Below are 17,503 nucleotides of genomic sequence, written 5' to 3'. Positions count from 1 at the left end.
ACCGCGGTTCGATAGCGTCCAAATTGTTATTTTGTGCCAGCAAGGGCTCTCAATAAGGCGTCGCAGAGTGAACCAAAGCGATGTTGCTCGGACGTGGAGGAGATACAAAGAGACAGGAACTGTCGATGACATGCCTCGCTCAGCCAGCCCAAGGGCTACTACTGCAGCGGATGACCGCTGTCTACGGATTATGGCTCAGAGGAACCCTGACAGCAACACCACCATGTTGAATAATGCTTTACGAGAAGCCACAGGACGTCGTGTTACGACTCAAACCGTGCGCAATAGGCTGCATGATGCGCGTCTTCACTCCCGACGTCCATGGAGAGGTCCATCTTTGCAACCACGACACCATGCAGCGCGGTACATATGGGCCCAACAACATGCCGAATGGACCGCTCAGGATTGGCATCACGTTCTCTTCACCAATGAGTGTCGCACACACCTTCAACCAGACAATCGTCGGAGACGTGTTTGGAGGCAAACCGGTCAGGCTGAACGCCTTAGACACACTGCCCAGCAAGTGCAGCAGGGAGGATGTTCCTGCTGTTTTGGGGTGGCGTTATGTGGGGCCGACGTACGCCGCCAGTGGGCATGGAAGGCACTGTAACGGTTGTACGATACGTCAGTGCCGTCCTCCGACGGATAGTGCAACCATATCGGCAGCATATTGGCGAGGCATTCGTCTTCATGGACGACACTTCGCGCTCCCATTGGGCACATCTTGTGGATGACTTCCTTCAGGATAACGACATCGCTCGACTAGAGTGGCCAGCATGTTCTCCAGACATGAACTCTAGCCAACATGCCTGGGATAGTTTGATAAGGGCTGTTTATGGATGGCGTGACCCATCAACCACTCTGAGGGATCGATGCCGAATCGCCGTTGAGGATTGGGACAATCTGGACCAACAGTGCCTTGTGCCACGACGAATACAGGCATGCATCAATGCAAGAGGTCGTGCTACCAGAGGTACCGGTGTGTACAGCAATCTGGACCACCACCTCTGAAGGTCTTGCTGTAAGGTGGTACAACATGCAATGTGTGGTTTTTATGAGCAATGAAAAGGGCGGAAATGATGTTTATGTTGATCTCTATTCCAATTTTCTGTACAGGTTCCGGGAGTCTCGGAACCGAGGTGATGTTAAACTTTTTTTGATGTGTGTATTAGGACAACAAGCTAGGTTTACAAAAAAATATTGCTTTCTATGTGAATGGGTCTGTCGGACAAGGCAAAGACAGTGGAGTGCGAGAGTTTGACCAGCGCGGAGAAATTTTGTCCCTGGAATTAAAAATACCCTGCACGAACTGAATGCAGGGGTATAAAACTTGCTTCCACCTCTACGCTTAAAATTGGGTTTGATGAATCGATTTGTAAAGGCTGTACCGCAGAATGGACCCTACTTCAAACACTTTTCTAAGAAATTTCCCTTCATCACACAAGACAAATCGAAAGATGGAATTTTTGTTGCTCCCAAAATTAAGAAATTAATGAAGGACGAAGATTTTGATAAGAAGAGCTACGAGAGAAAAAGACACATGGGCCGACTACCCATCAGTTGCTGAGAACTTTCTAGGGAATAACAAAATCCCTAATTACAAAGCCATTTTTTAAGAAATATTACAAAATTTCAAGAAGGTGGGTTTTAACAGGAATATGAAAGTCCACGTTCTACATTCACATTTCGACTACTTTCCGGAAAATTTGGAACATTATAGTGAAGAGCAGGGTGGTTGTTTTCACCAAGATATTAAAGAGATGGAGAGGAGGTACTAGAGGACCTGCAGTACAACTATGATAGCCGACTACTGTTGGATGCTGAAGGACAGTCATCATACACAAGGATCCACAAGGAAGTCAAAGAAGAGACAGTTGACTTCTTCCTTCTATACCAGGCAGCCACGAAGTAAATTAGGGGAGTTCCGCAGAGTATTACTTAAAAGTATTTCATTTTTATAATGTGTTTTGATTAGAAACTCGCCTTGTGTGAAATGATGTTCGAATATATTTGTGTGCTCAGAAATTAAAATCGTCAAACGCCTACTTCTCATTTTGTGTAAAAATGTGACGTGATAGAGAAAAACGAAAGTTATTTCTAGAATCAGCATAAAAATTAATTTAAGAACATCTACTCTCAACCAATTATCTGACAAATTGTTTTAAACTGCAGACTAGTATAATTGCTGCAGAATTGTAATTAAGTCCAGAGAGACTCAAACAAAACTTCCACTTTGCATAGCGATTGGCTGTTCATTTTAAATATGAAGAAATGGAACACAATCTGCCTAAATAGGAGAGTTGACCCTGCACTAAGCCTATTTATATTTCAATCATGTCTATCATGTAAGAAAAGAACAAATCCGTCTTTTGTGACTCAATGTTTATTTCATTTTTAACCAAAAGTATTTCATCTTTTCATACTAGGTATTATTAGTGGTCTATAATCTAAAGAAAATCATTTAATTATACACATTTTGTTTGAATATCAGTAGTGTTTCTTGGTAGCAAATTTAAATTATCTACTTAGAATTATAGGGTTGTGATTTATCACTTATTTTCAGCTTTCTATTATTTTCATGCGTTCATTGGTTCATTTGGAGGCACTAGATTCACACACTAGACATTTCCAATTAATATTATGTCACAGTTATAGATTTAACTACACATAATCCTCCTGCTGCATATAACTTTGCTGACTTACTGTAAGATTGACTTAGGGATCACAGGAGCTTAGAGGCTGAAAGTGGAATGGAATGTCAGGGTGGGCACGCACTGCGTGCTGCTAAGGAGGTGATTGTTTTTGCTAAAGTGACTTGCAATAACGACTGCGCGAAACGCCGCTATCTCGTTCGGGATGCTACGACAGACACCCTCTCGAGCACCCCGAAGACTTGTTGAGCCCTCAGCAGGATTGGGTTCCAGGCTGTCAAAAGAACTATGGTGTGTGCATGCGCGGACGAGAGAAAGGATGAGGCGTCTTCGACTGTACAAGGATGGACCGAGCGTGTCCGTCGTTTCCGTAGTGTAGCGGTTATCACGTCTGCTTCACACGCAGAAGGTCCCCGGTTCGATCCCGGGCGGGAACAGTATTTTCCTGCCTATGTCGCATACTACTCAGTGAGCCACGTCATGTGTGGATCTGCTGCATGTACCTTCGTCATGCAAGTGTCGCATTTATTGAATTTTTATGTTACGATGGCAACCTTGTTACAAGTTCTCTGTGAAGCAAGCATGATGGTGGAGGCAATCTCTCTCTCTCTCTCTGTGTATTTGTGTGTGTGTGTGTATTAACTTTATAAAACTATTCTTGTATTTCTGATAAGTTTTTAGTAATTTTATGACACGCTATGAAGGAGTGCGGGTAAGCTACTACAAACAGCATAGTGAAGGCATTATTGTGGCCAAGATAGACACGAAGCTCATGCCTACTACAGTAGTACAAGTTTATATGCCAACTAGCTCTGCAGATGATGAAGAAATTGATGAAATGTATGATGAGATAAAAGATATTTATCAGGTAGTGAAGGGAGGGTAACAGAAGAAGTATGGAATTTAATTGATGAAAGGAGAAAATATAAAAATGCACTAAATGAAGCGGGCAAAAAGGAATACAAACGTCTCAAAAATGAGATCGACAGGAAGAGCAAAACTGTTAAGCAGGGATGGCTAGAGGATAAATGTAAGGATGTAGAGGCTTATCTCACTAGGGGTAAGATAGATACTGCCTACAGGAAAATTAAAGAGACCTTTGGAGAAAAGAGAACCACTTTTATGAATATCAAGAGCTCAGATGGAAACCAAGTTCTAAGCAAAGAGGGAAAGCAGAAAGGTGGAAGGAGTATATAGAGGGTCTATACAAGGGCGAGGTACTTGAGGACAATATTATGGAAATGGGAGAGGATGTAGATGACGATGAAATGGGAGATACGATACTGCGTGAAGAGTTTGGCAGAGGACTGAAAGACCTGAGTCGAAACAAAGGAGACCCAGTCATGACAAAACTCTACCATCTGGTGAGCAAGATGTATGAGACAGGCGAAATACCCTCAGACTTCAAGAAGAATATAATAATTCCAATCCCAAAAAAGCAGGTGTTGAAAGATGTGAAATTTACCGAACTATCAGTTTAATAAGTCACAGCTGCAAAATGGTAACGCTAATTCTTTACAGACGAATGGAAAAACTGGTAGAAGCCGACCTCGTAGAAGATCAGTTTGGATTCCGTATAAATGTTGGAACACGTGAGGCAATACTGACTTTACGACTTATCTTAGAAGAAAGGTTAAGGAAAGGCAAACCTACCTTTCTAGTATTTGTAGACTTAGAGAAAGATTTTGACAATGTTGACTGGAATACTCTCTTTCGAATTCTAAAGGTGGCAGGGGTAAAATACAGGGAGCGAAAGGCTATTTATAATTTGTACAGAAACCAGATGGCAGTTATAAGAGCCGAGGGGCATGAAAGGGAAGCAGTGGTTTGGAAGGGAGTGAGACAGGGTTGTGGCCTCTCCCCGATGTTATGCAATCTGTATATTGAGCAAGCAGTAAAGGAAACAAAAGAAAAATTCGGAGTGGGTATTAAAATCCATGGAGAAGAAATAAAAACTTTGAGGTTCGCCGATGACGTAATTCTGTCAGAGACAGCAAAGGACTTGGAAGAGCAGTTGAACGGAATGGACGGTGTCTTGAAAGGAGGACATAAGATGAACATCAACAAAAGCAAAACGAGGATAATGGAATGTAGTCGAATTAAGTCGGGTGATGCTGAGGGAATTAGATTAGGAGATGAGACATTTAAAGTAGTAAAGGAGTTTTGCTATTTGGGGAGCAAAATAACTGATGATGGTCGACGTAGAGAGGATAAAAATGTAGACTGGCAATGGCAAGGATAGCGTTTCTGAAGAAGAGAAATTTGTTAACATCGTTTCTGAAAGTATTTTTATCGAGTGTAGTCATGTATGGAAGTGAAACATGGACGATAAATAGTTTGGACAAGAAGAGAATAGAAGCTTTCGAAATGTGGTGCTACAGAAGAATGCTGAAGATTAGATGGGTAGATCACATAACTAATGAGGAGGTATTGAACAGAATTGGGGAGAAGAGAAATTTGTGGCACAACTTGGCTAAAAGAAGGGACCGGTTAGTAGGACATGTTCTGAGGCATCAAGGGATCACCAATGTCGTATTGGAGGGCAGTGTGGACGGTAGAAATCGTAGAGGGAGACCAAGAGATGAATACACTAAACAGATTCAGAAGGATGTAGGTTGCAGCAAGTAGTGGGAGATGAAGAAGCTTGCACAGGATACAGTAGCATGGAGAGCTGCATCAAACCAGTCTCAGGACTGAAGTCCACAACAACAACAATAACAACAATGAAGGAGTGAGAATTTTGGCCCGCTGTTAGTGCGTTTTTGTCATAGGGCGTGTTTTCATCTCTGTTAATGGCAGTGTGTATGAAATTCTCTCCCTAGAGAGTGAGATTTCCCTTTCTTTTGTTATTAGGGCATAAGAGTGTCTTGTCAATTATTAAAAAGCACACAACACACAAACACGCACACACACAGTTTGGACGAGAGAAGACAAACAGTGTTTAAGGAGAATGCCTGAAGGAGGCAGGAATGCAACTTGCAATGACGGCCGTACATTTATCTGACAGACACAGAATAATACGACGTCCTCTCTTCTATCCAAGGAGCAACAGATTGCACCCCTGTTACCCCACACTATGCCAATCACCCCGCGACAAGGCGTCTACGAAGGATGACGCAATCGCCCAAAAATGTCATATACCAAGGACAATAGCAGACTAACGGTGAACAATATTCAGTGATGAATCTCGCTGTTTAGGTGTGAATAAACTGCGGAATCCTTTTATGGGACCAACCTATCTAACAACAGATGACAAGCTTTTCTGGTATTCGTGAGTCATGTCCTAATAATTTCGGGTTGAGGAAAACAAATGTGACAAACAAATTTTGTATTAGCTCTAGTTTCTGTGATATACACGTTTAGGATTCTATTTTAATAGACTAAGAGGAAATTATATATTTTAATTAAATATTAATTACATGTGCAATAACATTAAAAGTACATTTGACATTTTTAATGACAGTCACGTTCTAAGAGTTCTAAATTGACGGAAAAATGCGTTGCAGTTGGTCTGGTCTGAAGAGAATCATGTGTTGACTTTGTGATATTATTGTCTTTCGCAAGTTCCATCAGTACTTTGCAACCATGACTCATTAAGCTGATGGTTCGCTAGTATTGCCACCAGTCATCACCAACCTGTTTTCGAAGTAGAATCGATATTTTATTCTTGAAGTCTGAGGGTATTTCCGTCTGTCCCATATATCTTGCATGTCAGGTGGAATAGATCCCTCATGGCTGGCTCAAAAATTCTAAGAAAATGTTGTATACTGCAGTGGCTTTGTTCCCACTTAGAGCTTTCAGTGTTCTGTCAAATTCCTTTCGCACTGTTCATCTCCATTTACTTCCTCTTTTCTTTGTACAACATTGTCTTCAAGATCATTTCCCTTGTATAGCCCTTTACAGGGTTCCCGTTACAAACGTCTAGGGCTTGGAGAGGGGAGTGAGTACATAACACAGTGTGTATCAAAAAGAATCATCCAATTTAAAAAAAAAATCGTAACTATTATGTCATTTGAGATACGTTCATGAACAACATACTGTTGGGAACAGCAAACTCTCGAGTTTTACACGGTTCCCGCTAGGTAGCGGAAGTGTGCGCCCACTTAAGTTCTAGTAAAAAACGTGTCGGGACAACAGGAAGCGTTTTGTGTTCCACGTTTAGCGCAGTGCGGGGCATTAATAACTGTTCTGGGTGACTTTCGTACTGGGTATGGAGTGGATCCTCCTACAGCACAGAGCATTAGACGATGGCTTGAACAATTCCAAGAAACAGGTCGTCTGTGTAAAGGCAAATCGCCGGGCCGTCCTCGAGTGTCTGACACAGACGTCGAACGCATCCGCCATGGTTTCACAAGGAGTCCGCAGAAATCCGTTCGCCTTGCAGCTTGACAGCTCAACATCCCCCCGATGTCCGTCTGGCGGATATTGCGACAAAATTTACACATGAAACCATACAAAATTCAGCTACTGCAAGTCTTCGTTAGGTGACAAACAACAACGTGTGGAGTTCTGTAATCCCGTTCTTGACAAGATGGAGGATGACAATTTTCTTCCATGCTTAGTGTTTAGTGACGAGGCAATATTCCATGTAAATGGAAAGAGAACCGTTATAATGTGAGAATATGGGGTACGGAACAACCACATAAAATTGTACAACATGAGAGGGACTCTCCAAAATTTAATGTGTTTTGTGCAGTTTCACGGGAAAAGTTGTATGGTCGATTTTTATTTGCCGAGAACAAGGTTACAGGAAGCACATATCTCGATATGCTTGAGAACTTCCTTTTCCCATAGTTGCAGACTTCATTTACCAACAGGATGCGGCACCGCTACACTGGCATTTGGAAGTGTGGGAATTTTTAAATCAAAGGATTACTGAACGATGGTTCGAGCGCACTGTACCAAGTGATTCAGCCTTACAATACTGGCCTCCAAGGTCACTGGACCTAACTGTATGTGACTATTTCTTGTGGGGGTTTATAAAAGGCTCTGTTTATGGGCCTCCGTTACCAGCAACAATGAATGAACTAAGACATCGCATAACTTCAGCTGTGGAACCTGTAACTCAAGACATGCTCGCTGCAGTGTGGGAGAAATTTGAATACCGCATGCCATGCACCTCAAGGGGGGCATACTGAACACCTATTAAAAAAAAAAACTTTTCGAGTTTCCCGTTCATCAAAAAACATAATTCATTGTGCATATTTATTAGTTTCAGAAATATAGACCTGCCACATCTGATGATTCTTTTTGATACACCCTTTATTTAAATGGGAACCCAGGTCTGAAAACGCACCGTTTCCGTTCTACGACTTTCAGTTCAGATGTCTGACTCATCCACTTCTGCTCCAGGAATTGAATTCTACATCTAGAGCTACATGGAGACTACGCTAATCAAACTTAAGTGCCTGGCAGTGTGTCCATTCAAGTACCTTCACAATAATTCTCTATTATTCCACTCTCCAACAGCGCATGAAAAAAACGAACACCTATATCTTTCCGTGAGAGCTAAGATTTACCTTATTTTATTAAGATGATCGTTTCTCCCTATAAAGGTTGACGGCAACAAAATATTTTCACATTCGGAGGAGAAAGTTGATGACTGAAATTTCGTGAGAAGATTCCGCCGCAACGAAAAACACCTTTGTTTTAATGATGTCCACCCCAAATCCTGCTTGTTCTCTCCTCTATTTCGCGATAATACAAAACGTGCTGCTCTTCTCTGAACTTTCTCGGTGTACTCTGTTAATCCCAGACACCGCAGCAGTACTCCAAAGGAGGACGGACAGTCTCTTTAGTAGATATGTTACATTTTCTAAGTGTTCTGCCAGTTGAACTCAGTGGCTCATCTGTTGGTTGGGTTGGGTTGTTTGTGGGAAGAGACCAAACTGCGAGGTCATCGGTCTCCTCGGATCAGGGAAGGAGGGCGAAGGAAGTCGGCCGTGCCCTTTCAGAGGAACCATCCCGGCATTTGCCTGGAGCGATTTAGGGAAATCACGGAAAACTTAAATCAGGATGACCGGACGCGGGATTGAACCGTCGTCCTCCCGTATGCGAGTCCAGTGTGTTAACCACTGCGGCACCTCGCTCGGTTAGAACTCAGTCTTTTGTTTGCCTTTCTCCCAACATTTTCTATGTGTTCTTTGCCGTTTAAGTTGTTCGTATTTGTAATTCCTTGATATTTACTTGAATTTACGGCCTTCAGATTTGACTGTTTTATCGTGTAACCTAAGTTTAATGGCTTTCTTTTTCCACTCATGTGGATGACCTCACAATTTTCATTATTTAGTGTCAATTGCCAATTTTCGTATCATACAAATATATTTTGTAAGTAGTTTTTCAACATGTTTTGATCTTCTGATGATTTTACTAGACGCTAAACGAAAGCATCATCTACATAAAACCTTAGAAGGCTGCTCAGATTGTCTCCTAAATCGTTTATATAGATAAGGAAGAGCAGAGGACCTATAACAATACCTTGAGGAACACCAGTAATCACTTGTGTTGTACTCGATAACTTTCCGTGAATTACTATACGAACTGTGACCTTTCGGACAGGGAATCACGAATCCAGTCGCATAACTGAGACGATATTCCATAAGCACGCAATTTTACTACAAGCTATTTGTGTGGTACAGTGTCGAAAGCCTTCTGAAAATCTGGAAATACGGAATAAATTTGAAATTCCTTGCGTGTGGGAAGAGCTTGTTGTGTTTCAGAAGAACGGTGCTTTCTAAATCCGTGTTGACTGGATGTAAATAGACCATTCTCTTGGGGGTAATTCATGATGTTCGAACACAAATATATGCTCCAGAATCATGCTGCATATCGACGTTAATGATATTGGCCTGTAATTTGGTGAATTACTGCTACTACCTTTCTTGAATGTTCCAGTGTTTGGGTAAGGATCTTTCATCGAGCGAGCGATCGTATATGATTCCTAAGTAGGGAGCTAATGCATCAGCACACTCTGAAAGGAATCTAATTAGTATGCAGTCTGAATCGGAAGGCTTGCTTTAATAAATGTGATATGTGTTGCTTTACTACTCCAAGGATATATACTTCTAAGTTACTGATGTTGGCAGCTGTTCTTGATTCGAAATCTTGAATATTACTTCGTCTTCTTGCTGGAGGTTCAAAACTAGCTCTGATCACTATGGGACTTAACATCTGAGGTCATCAGTCCCCTAGAACTTACTTAAACCTAACTAACCCAAAGACATCACACACATCCATGCCCGCCGGCCGAAGTGGCCGTGCGGTTAAAGGCGCTGCAGTCTGGAACCGCAAGACCGCTACGGTCGCAGGTTCTAATCCTGCCTCGGGCATGGATGTTTGTGATGTCCTTAGGTTAGTTAGGTTTAACTAGTTCTAAGTTCTAGGGGACTAATGACCTCAGCAGTTAAGTCCCATAGTGCTCAGAGCCATTTGAACCATTTGAACATCCATGCCCGAGGCAGGATTCGAACCTGCGACCGTAGCAGTCGCGCGGTTCCGGACTAACTTGCTGGAGGAATTTCGGAATGCTGTGTTTAGTAACTCTGCTTTAGCAGCAATGTCATGGATAGTATTTCCATTGCTGTGCGCAGAGAAGGATTGATTGCGTCTTGTCGCTAGCATACTTTACATACGATCAGAATCTCTTTGGATTTTCTGTCAGGTTTCGAGACAAAATGTCCTTGTGGAAACTATTATAAGCATCTCGCATTGAAGTCCGTGCTCAATTTCTAGCTCCTGTTAAAGATCGCTAATCTTGGAGATTTCGGCGTTCGTTTAAATGTTGCATGCTTTTTTCGTTGTTCCTGCGACAGTGTTCTGACCCGTTTTGCGTACCATGGGGTATCAGATTCGTCGTTTGTTAATTAATTTGGTATAACTCTCTCAATTCCTTTTGATACTATATCTCTGAATTCAAGCCACATCTGGCCTACACTTACATGGTTAATTTGGAAGGAGTGGAGGTTGTCTCTCAGGAAGGCGCCAAGTGAATTTTTAAATGCTTTTTTGAATAGATGTATCTTCCGTTTATTATTAGAGGTTTGGGGGTTTTAATGTCCAGTCTCGCTACGACAGCCCTGCGTTCACTACTCCCTGTATCCGTTTTGATGCTCGTTATTGGCTCAGTATTATTTTTTGCTAAGAGCTCAAGTGGATTTTCACAACCGTTTGCTATTCGGGTGGGCTCATGAACTAAGTGCTGGAAATAATTTTCAGAGAATGTGTTCGGCACAATTTCGGAGGATGTTTTATGCGTACCTTCAGATTTGAACATGTATTTCTGCCAATATATTGGGGGTAAACTAAAACCACCCAACAACTGTAGTTGTATGAGACGGGTGCGTGTTTGAAATCAAACTCAAATTGTCTTTGAACGTCTCAGCAATTGTATCATCTCATTTGGGAGATCGGTAAAAGGATCCAATTAATATTTTATTTCGATTGCCAAGATTGATTTCTGCCAGTTCTAACTCACAGGAACCATCCACTTCAGTTTCTCTACAGGATAAACTACTTTTCACACCAAGAAACACGCCATCAGCAACTGTGTTTAGCCTGTCCTTTTGGAAGACCGTTAGGTTTTTCGCAAAATTAGGTGTGACGTAGTACAATTATTACGTACCAGTTCGAAAGGAAACATGATGAAACATCCATTCATCACTTAAACACATTTGTCTGTATTAACACTTAGAGATTACGTGTTTAAATTATTCCGAAACAAAAAAGAACCCATCATACTGTTCACACAGAACAATACCTGATGCATTGCAATAGCTGCTTGATGTAGCGACCACCAACTTTGTTAACAGGCATTGTACCTAAGAAAGAAAGTCTATCCTCTGCATACCAGGACAAGAAACGGACATGGGTTCCTATTCAAAATACAATGAAAAGCCAAAGAAACTGGTACACCTGCCTAATGTCGTGTAGGGCCCCCGCGAGCACGCAGAAGTGCCGCAACACGACGTGACATGGACTCGACTAATGTATGAAGTAGCGCGGAGGGAACTGACACCACGAATCCTGCAGGACTGTCCATAAATCCGTAAGAGTACGAGGGGGTGGAGATCTCTTCTGAACAGCACGTTGCAAGGCATCCCAGATATGCTCAATAATGTTCATGTCTGTAGAGTTTGGTGGCCAGCGGAAGTGTTTAAACTCAGAAGAGTGTTCCTGGAGCGACTCTTTAGCAATTCTGGACATGTGGGGTGTCGCATTGTCCTGCTGGAATCGCACAAGTCCGTCGGAATGCACAATGGTCATGAATCGATGCAGGTGATTAGACGGGATGCTTACTTGTCACCTGTCAGAGTCGTATCTAGAGGTACCAGAGGTCTCATGTCACCCCAACTGAAAACGTCCCACACCATTACAGAGCTTCTACCAGCTTGAGCAGTCCCATGATGACATGCAGGGTCCATGGATTCATAAGTTTATCTCCATACCCGTACACACCCATCTGCTCGATACAATTTAAACGAGACTCGTCCGACCAGGCAACATGTTTCTAGTCTTCAATAGTCCAATGTCGATGTTGACGGGCCCAGGCGAGGCTTAAAGCTTTGTGCCGTGCAGTCATGAATGGTACACGAGTGGGCATTCGGCTCCGAAAGCCCATATTGATGACGTTTCGTTGAATGGTTTGCACGCTGACACTCGTTGATGGCCCAGCATTGAAATCTGCAGAAGTTTGTGGAAGGGTTGCACTTCTGTCACGCTGAACGGTTCTCTTCGGTCGTCGTTGGTCTCGTTCTTGCAGGATCTTTATCTGGCCGCAGCTATGTTGGAGATTTGATGTTTTATCGGATTCCTGATGTTCACGGTACACTCGTGAAATGATCGTACGGGAAAATCCCCACTTCATTGCTGCCTCTGAGATGCTGTGTCCCATGGCTCGTGCGCCGACTATAACACCATGTTCAAACTCACTTAAATCTCGATAACCTGTCATTGTAGCAGCAGTAGCCGATCTAACAACTCCGCGACAGTTGTTGTCTTATAGAGGCGTTGCCGACCGCATCGCCGTATTCTGCCTGTTTACATATCTCTGTATTTGAATACACGTGCCTATATCAGTTTCTTTGGCGCTTCAGTGTATTATGTACTCACTCCCCTCAAGAAGTCCTAGACGTTTGTAACAGGAATTTCCGAACGCCCTGTATGCACGGTGATTCTGTGATGATAGTACAAACTTTCAGGGTTGATGGAGAATGATAAATACTTCAGTGTCAAGTTAGGGATCCTAGTACGGAAAAGACCGAGTCGAAAGTGATACGTGAAAATCGTTCTGATACCTCTGACAGTGGAATACATGCACCGACCGGTAGTGTTGTTGCTAAGATTGTAGGGCAGGCAACTTTCAGAGATGGTACTAGGGAGCAAAACAAGAAAAATTTGTAGTAAAGACAGACTCTAAAAATTAATACCGCAAAACCTATGAGCACTTGTTCAGCTTTGCTACTGTGAAACACATCTCTTTTGCTGAACAATTTCCCTTAACTCTTAGGGTATGCAATTTCGAGCTCTTGTTTACTAGACTATTTTTCTTGTTTTTGTCCATACTACCTCCTCCAAATCTGTCGAAACCAAAGAGGTTGCAGCAGAAGAGACGAGTTTGACAGTATCGACAATGAACAAGTGCTCGTAGCTCTTAATGAATGCATTTTAGAGGCCTTGTTTACTAGACTTTTTTTTCTTGTTTTGATTCATACTACCACCTCTGAAAGTTGTCTACCCCATAATCTTAGCAACAACCGTGCCAGTACAGTTAATTCACTGTCAGAGGTACCAGAGCGCTTTTCGCTTGTAACTTTCAACTCTTCACCATCAACCTTGGAAGTTTGTAACATCATCACGGAATCACCCTGTATAGTCGTTTCACCTCGCAGCTTTCCCCTTTCTGCGAAGTGCTGGTTTACCATCTGAGCTCTTAATACTCATACAGCTCTTTCTCTTTTTCTCCAGAGCTCTCTTTCATCTTCCTATTCGCAGGATCTATCTTCCATCCAGCCATGCACGCTTCTACAGCCTTGCATTTGTCTCTAACTATTATTGCTTAGCCATTTAGCATTTTCTGTGAATCTCATTTTTTAGGCGCCAGTATTTTCTTTGGCCGATTCAGTTGCTGCATTTTTATATTTTCTCGTTTCCGAGATTTCTCACACGGTATGCTTTCACGTTTGTGTGCAATTAGAGAACCCAAACGGACAGTAGTAGATACGACAAATGTTTCTTCTGGATCAGTATATGAGTTGGTCGTAGATGATGGGTATGCAGACATCGATAGTGGAACTATGTATCACTCAATGTATCACGCAATAACATCATTCAAGTCTAACTGCGTAGGCTTCCACGGCCAGAATCAGTCAACAGAAAAGTTTTCTGGCTATGGTACCGCGTCATATTGCATAAAAATACTGCTGGAGAAAACCAACGTTTCGGCCACGATTGCAGCGGCCTTCTTCTAGGTTTACCAGGCCGGTGCAACCGTGGCCGAAACGTTGGTTTTCTCCAGCAGTAGTTTTACACAATATGACGCGGTACCATAGCCAGAAAACTCTTACGTCGATCATTCATGTCTTTATGAGTAATGTGGAGTATGCCGCGTGCCTCAACAGCTCACAGAGATACAAAGCTGAAATGAAGGAAAAGATGCCTATGACATTTTTTATACTACGAGAGGGAGGGAAATCCGTTTGTGCTCCAAACTGCGAGGAGGCGAGAGCAGAGGCACTTGCTTCAGTCAGGAGTCTAATTAGCAAAAGGCTGCTCTCAACCTTCTTCGAAAGTGCCAGTGTATTTGTTTGACATTTCCAACCGGGACTGTTCTAAAGTGATCATGAAATAATTTTGTGAGTTTTGTCATAGCCTTGGAGAACAAACCCGGCAATGTGTTTTTGTTATGACAGGTCATAGTTCCACGGCTGCCCCCTGGCACGAAGCTGGTGGCCTGCGACATCAGCCCAGAGATGCTGGAGTACTGCAGGCAGCACAACGCGCTTCCGGGCACCATCACGTACGAGCCCTTCGACGTGATGGACCCTCACGTGGAGCGCTCCACCGTTTGGAAGTACGCTCCCTATGGCAAAGTGTTCGCCGTGATGCTCATGCACTGGGTTCCTGACAACAGGTGCGTGGCCTCCACGTTTGCAGATAATCGAGAGCAAAAGTCTTCCAAGTTTCGCTTTTTGCAACTATGTCGGAATAGGAAATTGTCCACCTCACACCGTATGGGGGTTCCAGTCACCCACAGCAGATATCATTTTAATGCAGCGTATCGTCGCATCTAGGGCTGACAAAGGTCTCCATTCGGCGAGGAAGAGGGTCCAAAAGTTTCTCCACGCGATATATTCTTTGATAATTATATCCCGTGGAGCTATGTCTCACCGCATGGGTGGAAACAGAATCTCAAAAGGAAATTAAATAAAGGCCTGCCACAGGGCTGAGTTCTAGCACCTCTCCTGTTCAGACTTTATTTTTTTTACTTTCTGACTTCCCGAAAACATTTCCAGGGAAATTCTGCTATGCAGACGATATCGTTCTGGCTTGTCAATCAAAATTGTTTGGTCAGTCAGAGGGACCACTAACATAGAACTCGTATTTAAAAAGAAATGGAGATTGAAGGCCAGTACCATTATGAGCGAGGTTTGTGAGTTTCGATTTTAACAACAAACAAGCTAACACTTACCTCGAGGTGCAATTTGACGGCAGTACTCTCCGTCACAACAAGTACCCATGTACCTTGGTATCACACTCGACTGCACTCTGTCCTGTAAAAAACACCTGGAAAACACATCAACCGAGATAAAAACTCGCAACAACGTCATTCAGAGGCCATGTGGCGCAACCTCATAGGCTTAATGGAGACTTTGTGTGCATCGGCTCTTGCACTGTTTTTGTTCGCCTGCTGGATACTATGCTTCATTATGATGTAATAGTAGTCATACAAACGTCATGGATGCGCAGCTCAACAACAAGATGCGCATGCTTACTGCTACAATCAAACGAGCTCCTACTGGCTTACGCTGCTAAGCAACATATACTGAGACCCTTCTTGGAGATTACCACAATATAGAAGAACTGCCAGTTCATCTTATGAAGAAATTGGCTTCGTTCGAGACACCCGCCACTACTGCATGCTGAACAGCTAGATACAAGTAACACCAAAGCAAGAGATATCTGGAACAAGAACAGCCAACACATCGGAAATTACCGAGAGCGAGAACGGTTCGAGAAGTATAACTGTGATACTGCGAGTGTCGAACTTGAAAGGAAACCGTGGGTCTAATTAAATAGAATAAACTCTATAAATGGTTTGTTGTGGAGTGACTGTGCTGCACTGAAACAATCTATCAGACATATAAGAGAGGAGTGCGTCCTACGATGCTATAACGGCACGTGGAATGATTTTATGAATGTCAATGCTACAGCGGTGGAATGAATTCGAAACTAAAATGTTAATGTTTAGTGGATTGTTTATGCAATGACATTCATTACATATTCATTCTATAAATATGAGGTCTCTTCAAAAAGTTCCGGAACATTCGTAATTTCGTGCCAATGGTGTGTTGGAACGAAATGCGGTTTCCATCCCCGCACACTGATAATGTGTCACTGCCGTAAGTTTCAGTGTTGTGTGTCTGTTAGTTATTGTTCAGTGCTGTATTAAGCATAAAGTTGTGTCTCACAGTTTTCGAATTTCGAGGTGGCAGAATTAGAGAAGCAACACGTTTGATGGTGTTGAGACAGCAACTAGCCACAAATTTACTTCCAGTTCCTTTATTCAAAGGGTACCGCTACCGGTTTCGAATCGTTATGATTCATCTTCAGACGGTTTTCATGTTTTCATTACAACTTTTTTTTTACAGATTAATTGTCCTAAAATATAAACAATACATAATTATAAGCACGCCACACAGATGGTTGCGTTACAGATTGTCACTAGGTGTGACTTACGTGAAATGTCGATTTGGAGTTTTGTTTTCATTACATTCGTCCAACAGATGTGAATACATTCCCACTGCATTCTTATCGTTACACACGTAAATTTTACTCGCTGAAGTGTTCAGCAACCATCTGTGTATCGTGCTTGTAATTGTGTATTATTTATATTTTAGGACAATTAATCTGTAAAAAAAAAAAGGTTGTAATGAAAGCATGAAAACCGTCTGAAGATGAATCATAACGATTCGAAACGGGTAACGGTTCCCTTTGAATAAAGGAACTGAAAGTATATTTGTGGCTGGTTGCTGTCTCAACACCATCAACATCTGACTTCAAATAACGGCGACTGTCTCCAACCACGTCATTATATGACAACATTGCTGCAACTAATTCGCTTTAAATTTTGCGTGAAACTCAAGAAAACGTTTACAGAGACACACTAAATGATGCAGGAAGCCTACAGTGATGAGTGCTTAAGCTGTGCTCAGTGTTACAGGTAGCTGACACGGTTTAAGAATTGCCTGACGGAATTTAAAGATGAACCTCGTTCAGGACGCTCTCCGACCTCTACCGACGACGCTCATGTTAGAAATGTCAACGAAATTGTGCGTACCAATCGAAGACTGACTGTCCGAGGGATTGCAGAAGAAGGTACGATTTCAGATGAATCATGGCATGAATGCCTGACACAGCATCTTGGAATGGATCGGGTTGCCCTCAAGTTCGTCCCACGGCTCAACCTTCGACTCGCCATCTGTGAAGAGCTTTGGATCGCGCAAATGAGAACGAGATGTTCCTTCAGAGAATCATACCTGATGATGAGACGTGGGTCTACACTTATGATCTTGAGACTAAGGTTCCGCCTTCACAGTGGGTCGGAAAATGTTCTCCAAGACGCAAAGACGCTCTTC

At 42.7% G+C, this 17,503-nt stretch overlaps 1 protein-coding gene and 1 non-coding gene across 2 annotated transcripts in view; both read left to right on the top strand.

Annotated features, from left to right (window-relative positions):
- LOC126456519 (juvenile hormone acid O-methyltransferase-like) overlaps positions 1 to 17,503 on the top strand; it is a 115,846-nt gene that overhangs the window by 40,663 nt on the left and 57,680 nt on the right. The window contains exon 3 of the mRNA XM_050092268.1: positions 14,558 to 14,778. Within this exon, the coding sequence (XP_049948225.1) occupies positions 14,558 to 14,778 (221 nt within the window). The remainder of the gene's footprint in view (positions 1 to 14,557; positions 14,779 to 17,503) is intronic.
- Trnav-cac (transfer RNA valine (anticodon CAC)) lies at positions 3,016 to 3,088 on the top strand. Its single transcript has one exon. It is a non-coding gene; the product is annotated as a tRNA-Val (tRNA).

Source organism: Schistocerca serialis, chromosome 2, assembly GCF_023864345.2.
Source record: "Schistocerca serialis cubense isolate TAMUIC-IGC-003099 chromosome 2, iqSchSeri2.2, whole genome shotgun sequence".
In the NCBI taxonomy this organism is placed as follows: Eukaryota; Metazoa; Arthropoda; class Insecta; order Orthoptera; family Acrididae; genus Schistocerca; species Schistocerca serialis.
The sequence above is the reverse complement of the archived record's forward strand: the minus strand, read 5'-3'. Positions and strand labels throughout refer to the sequence as shown.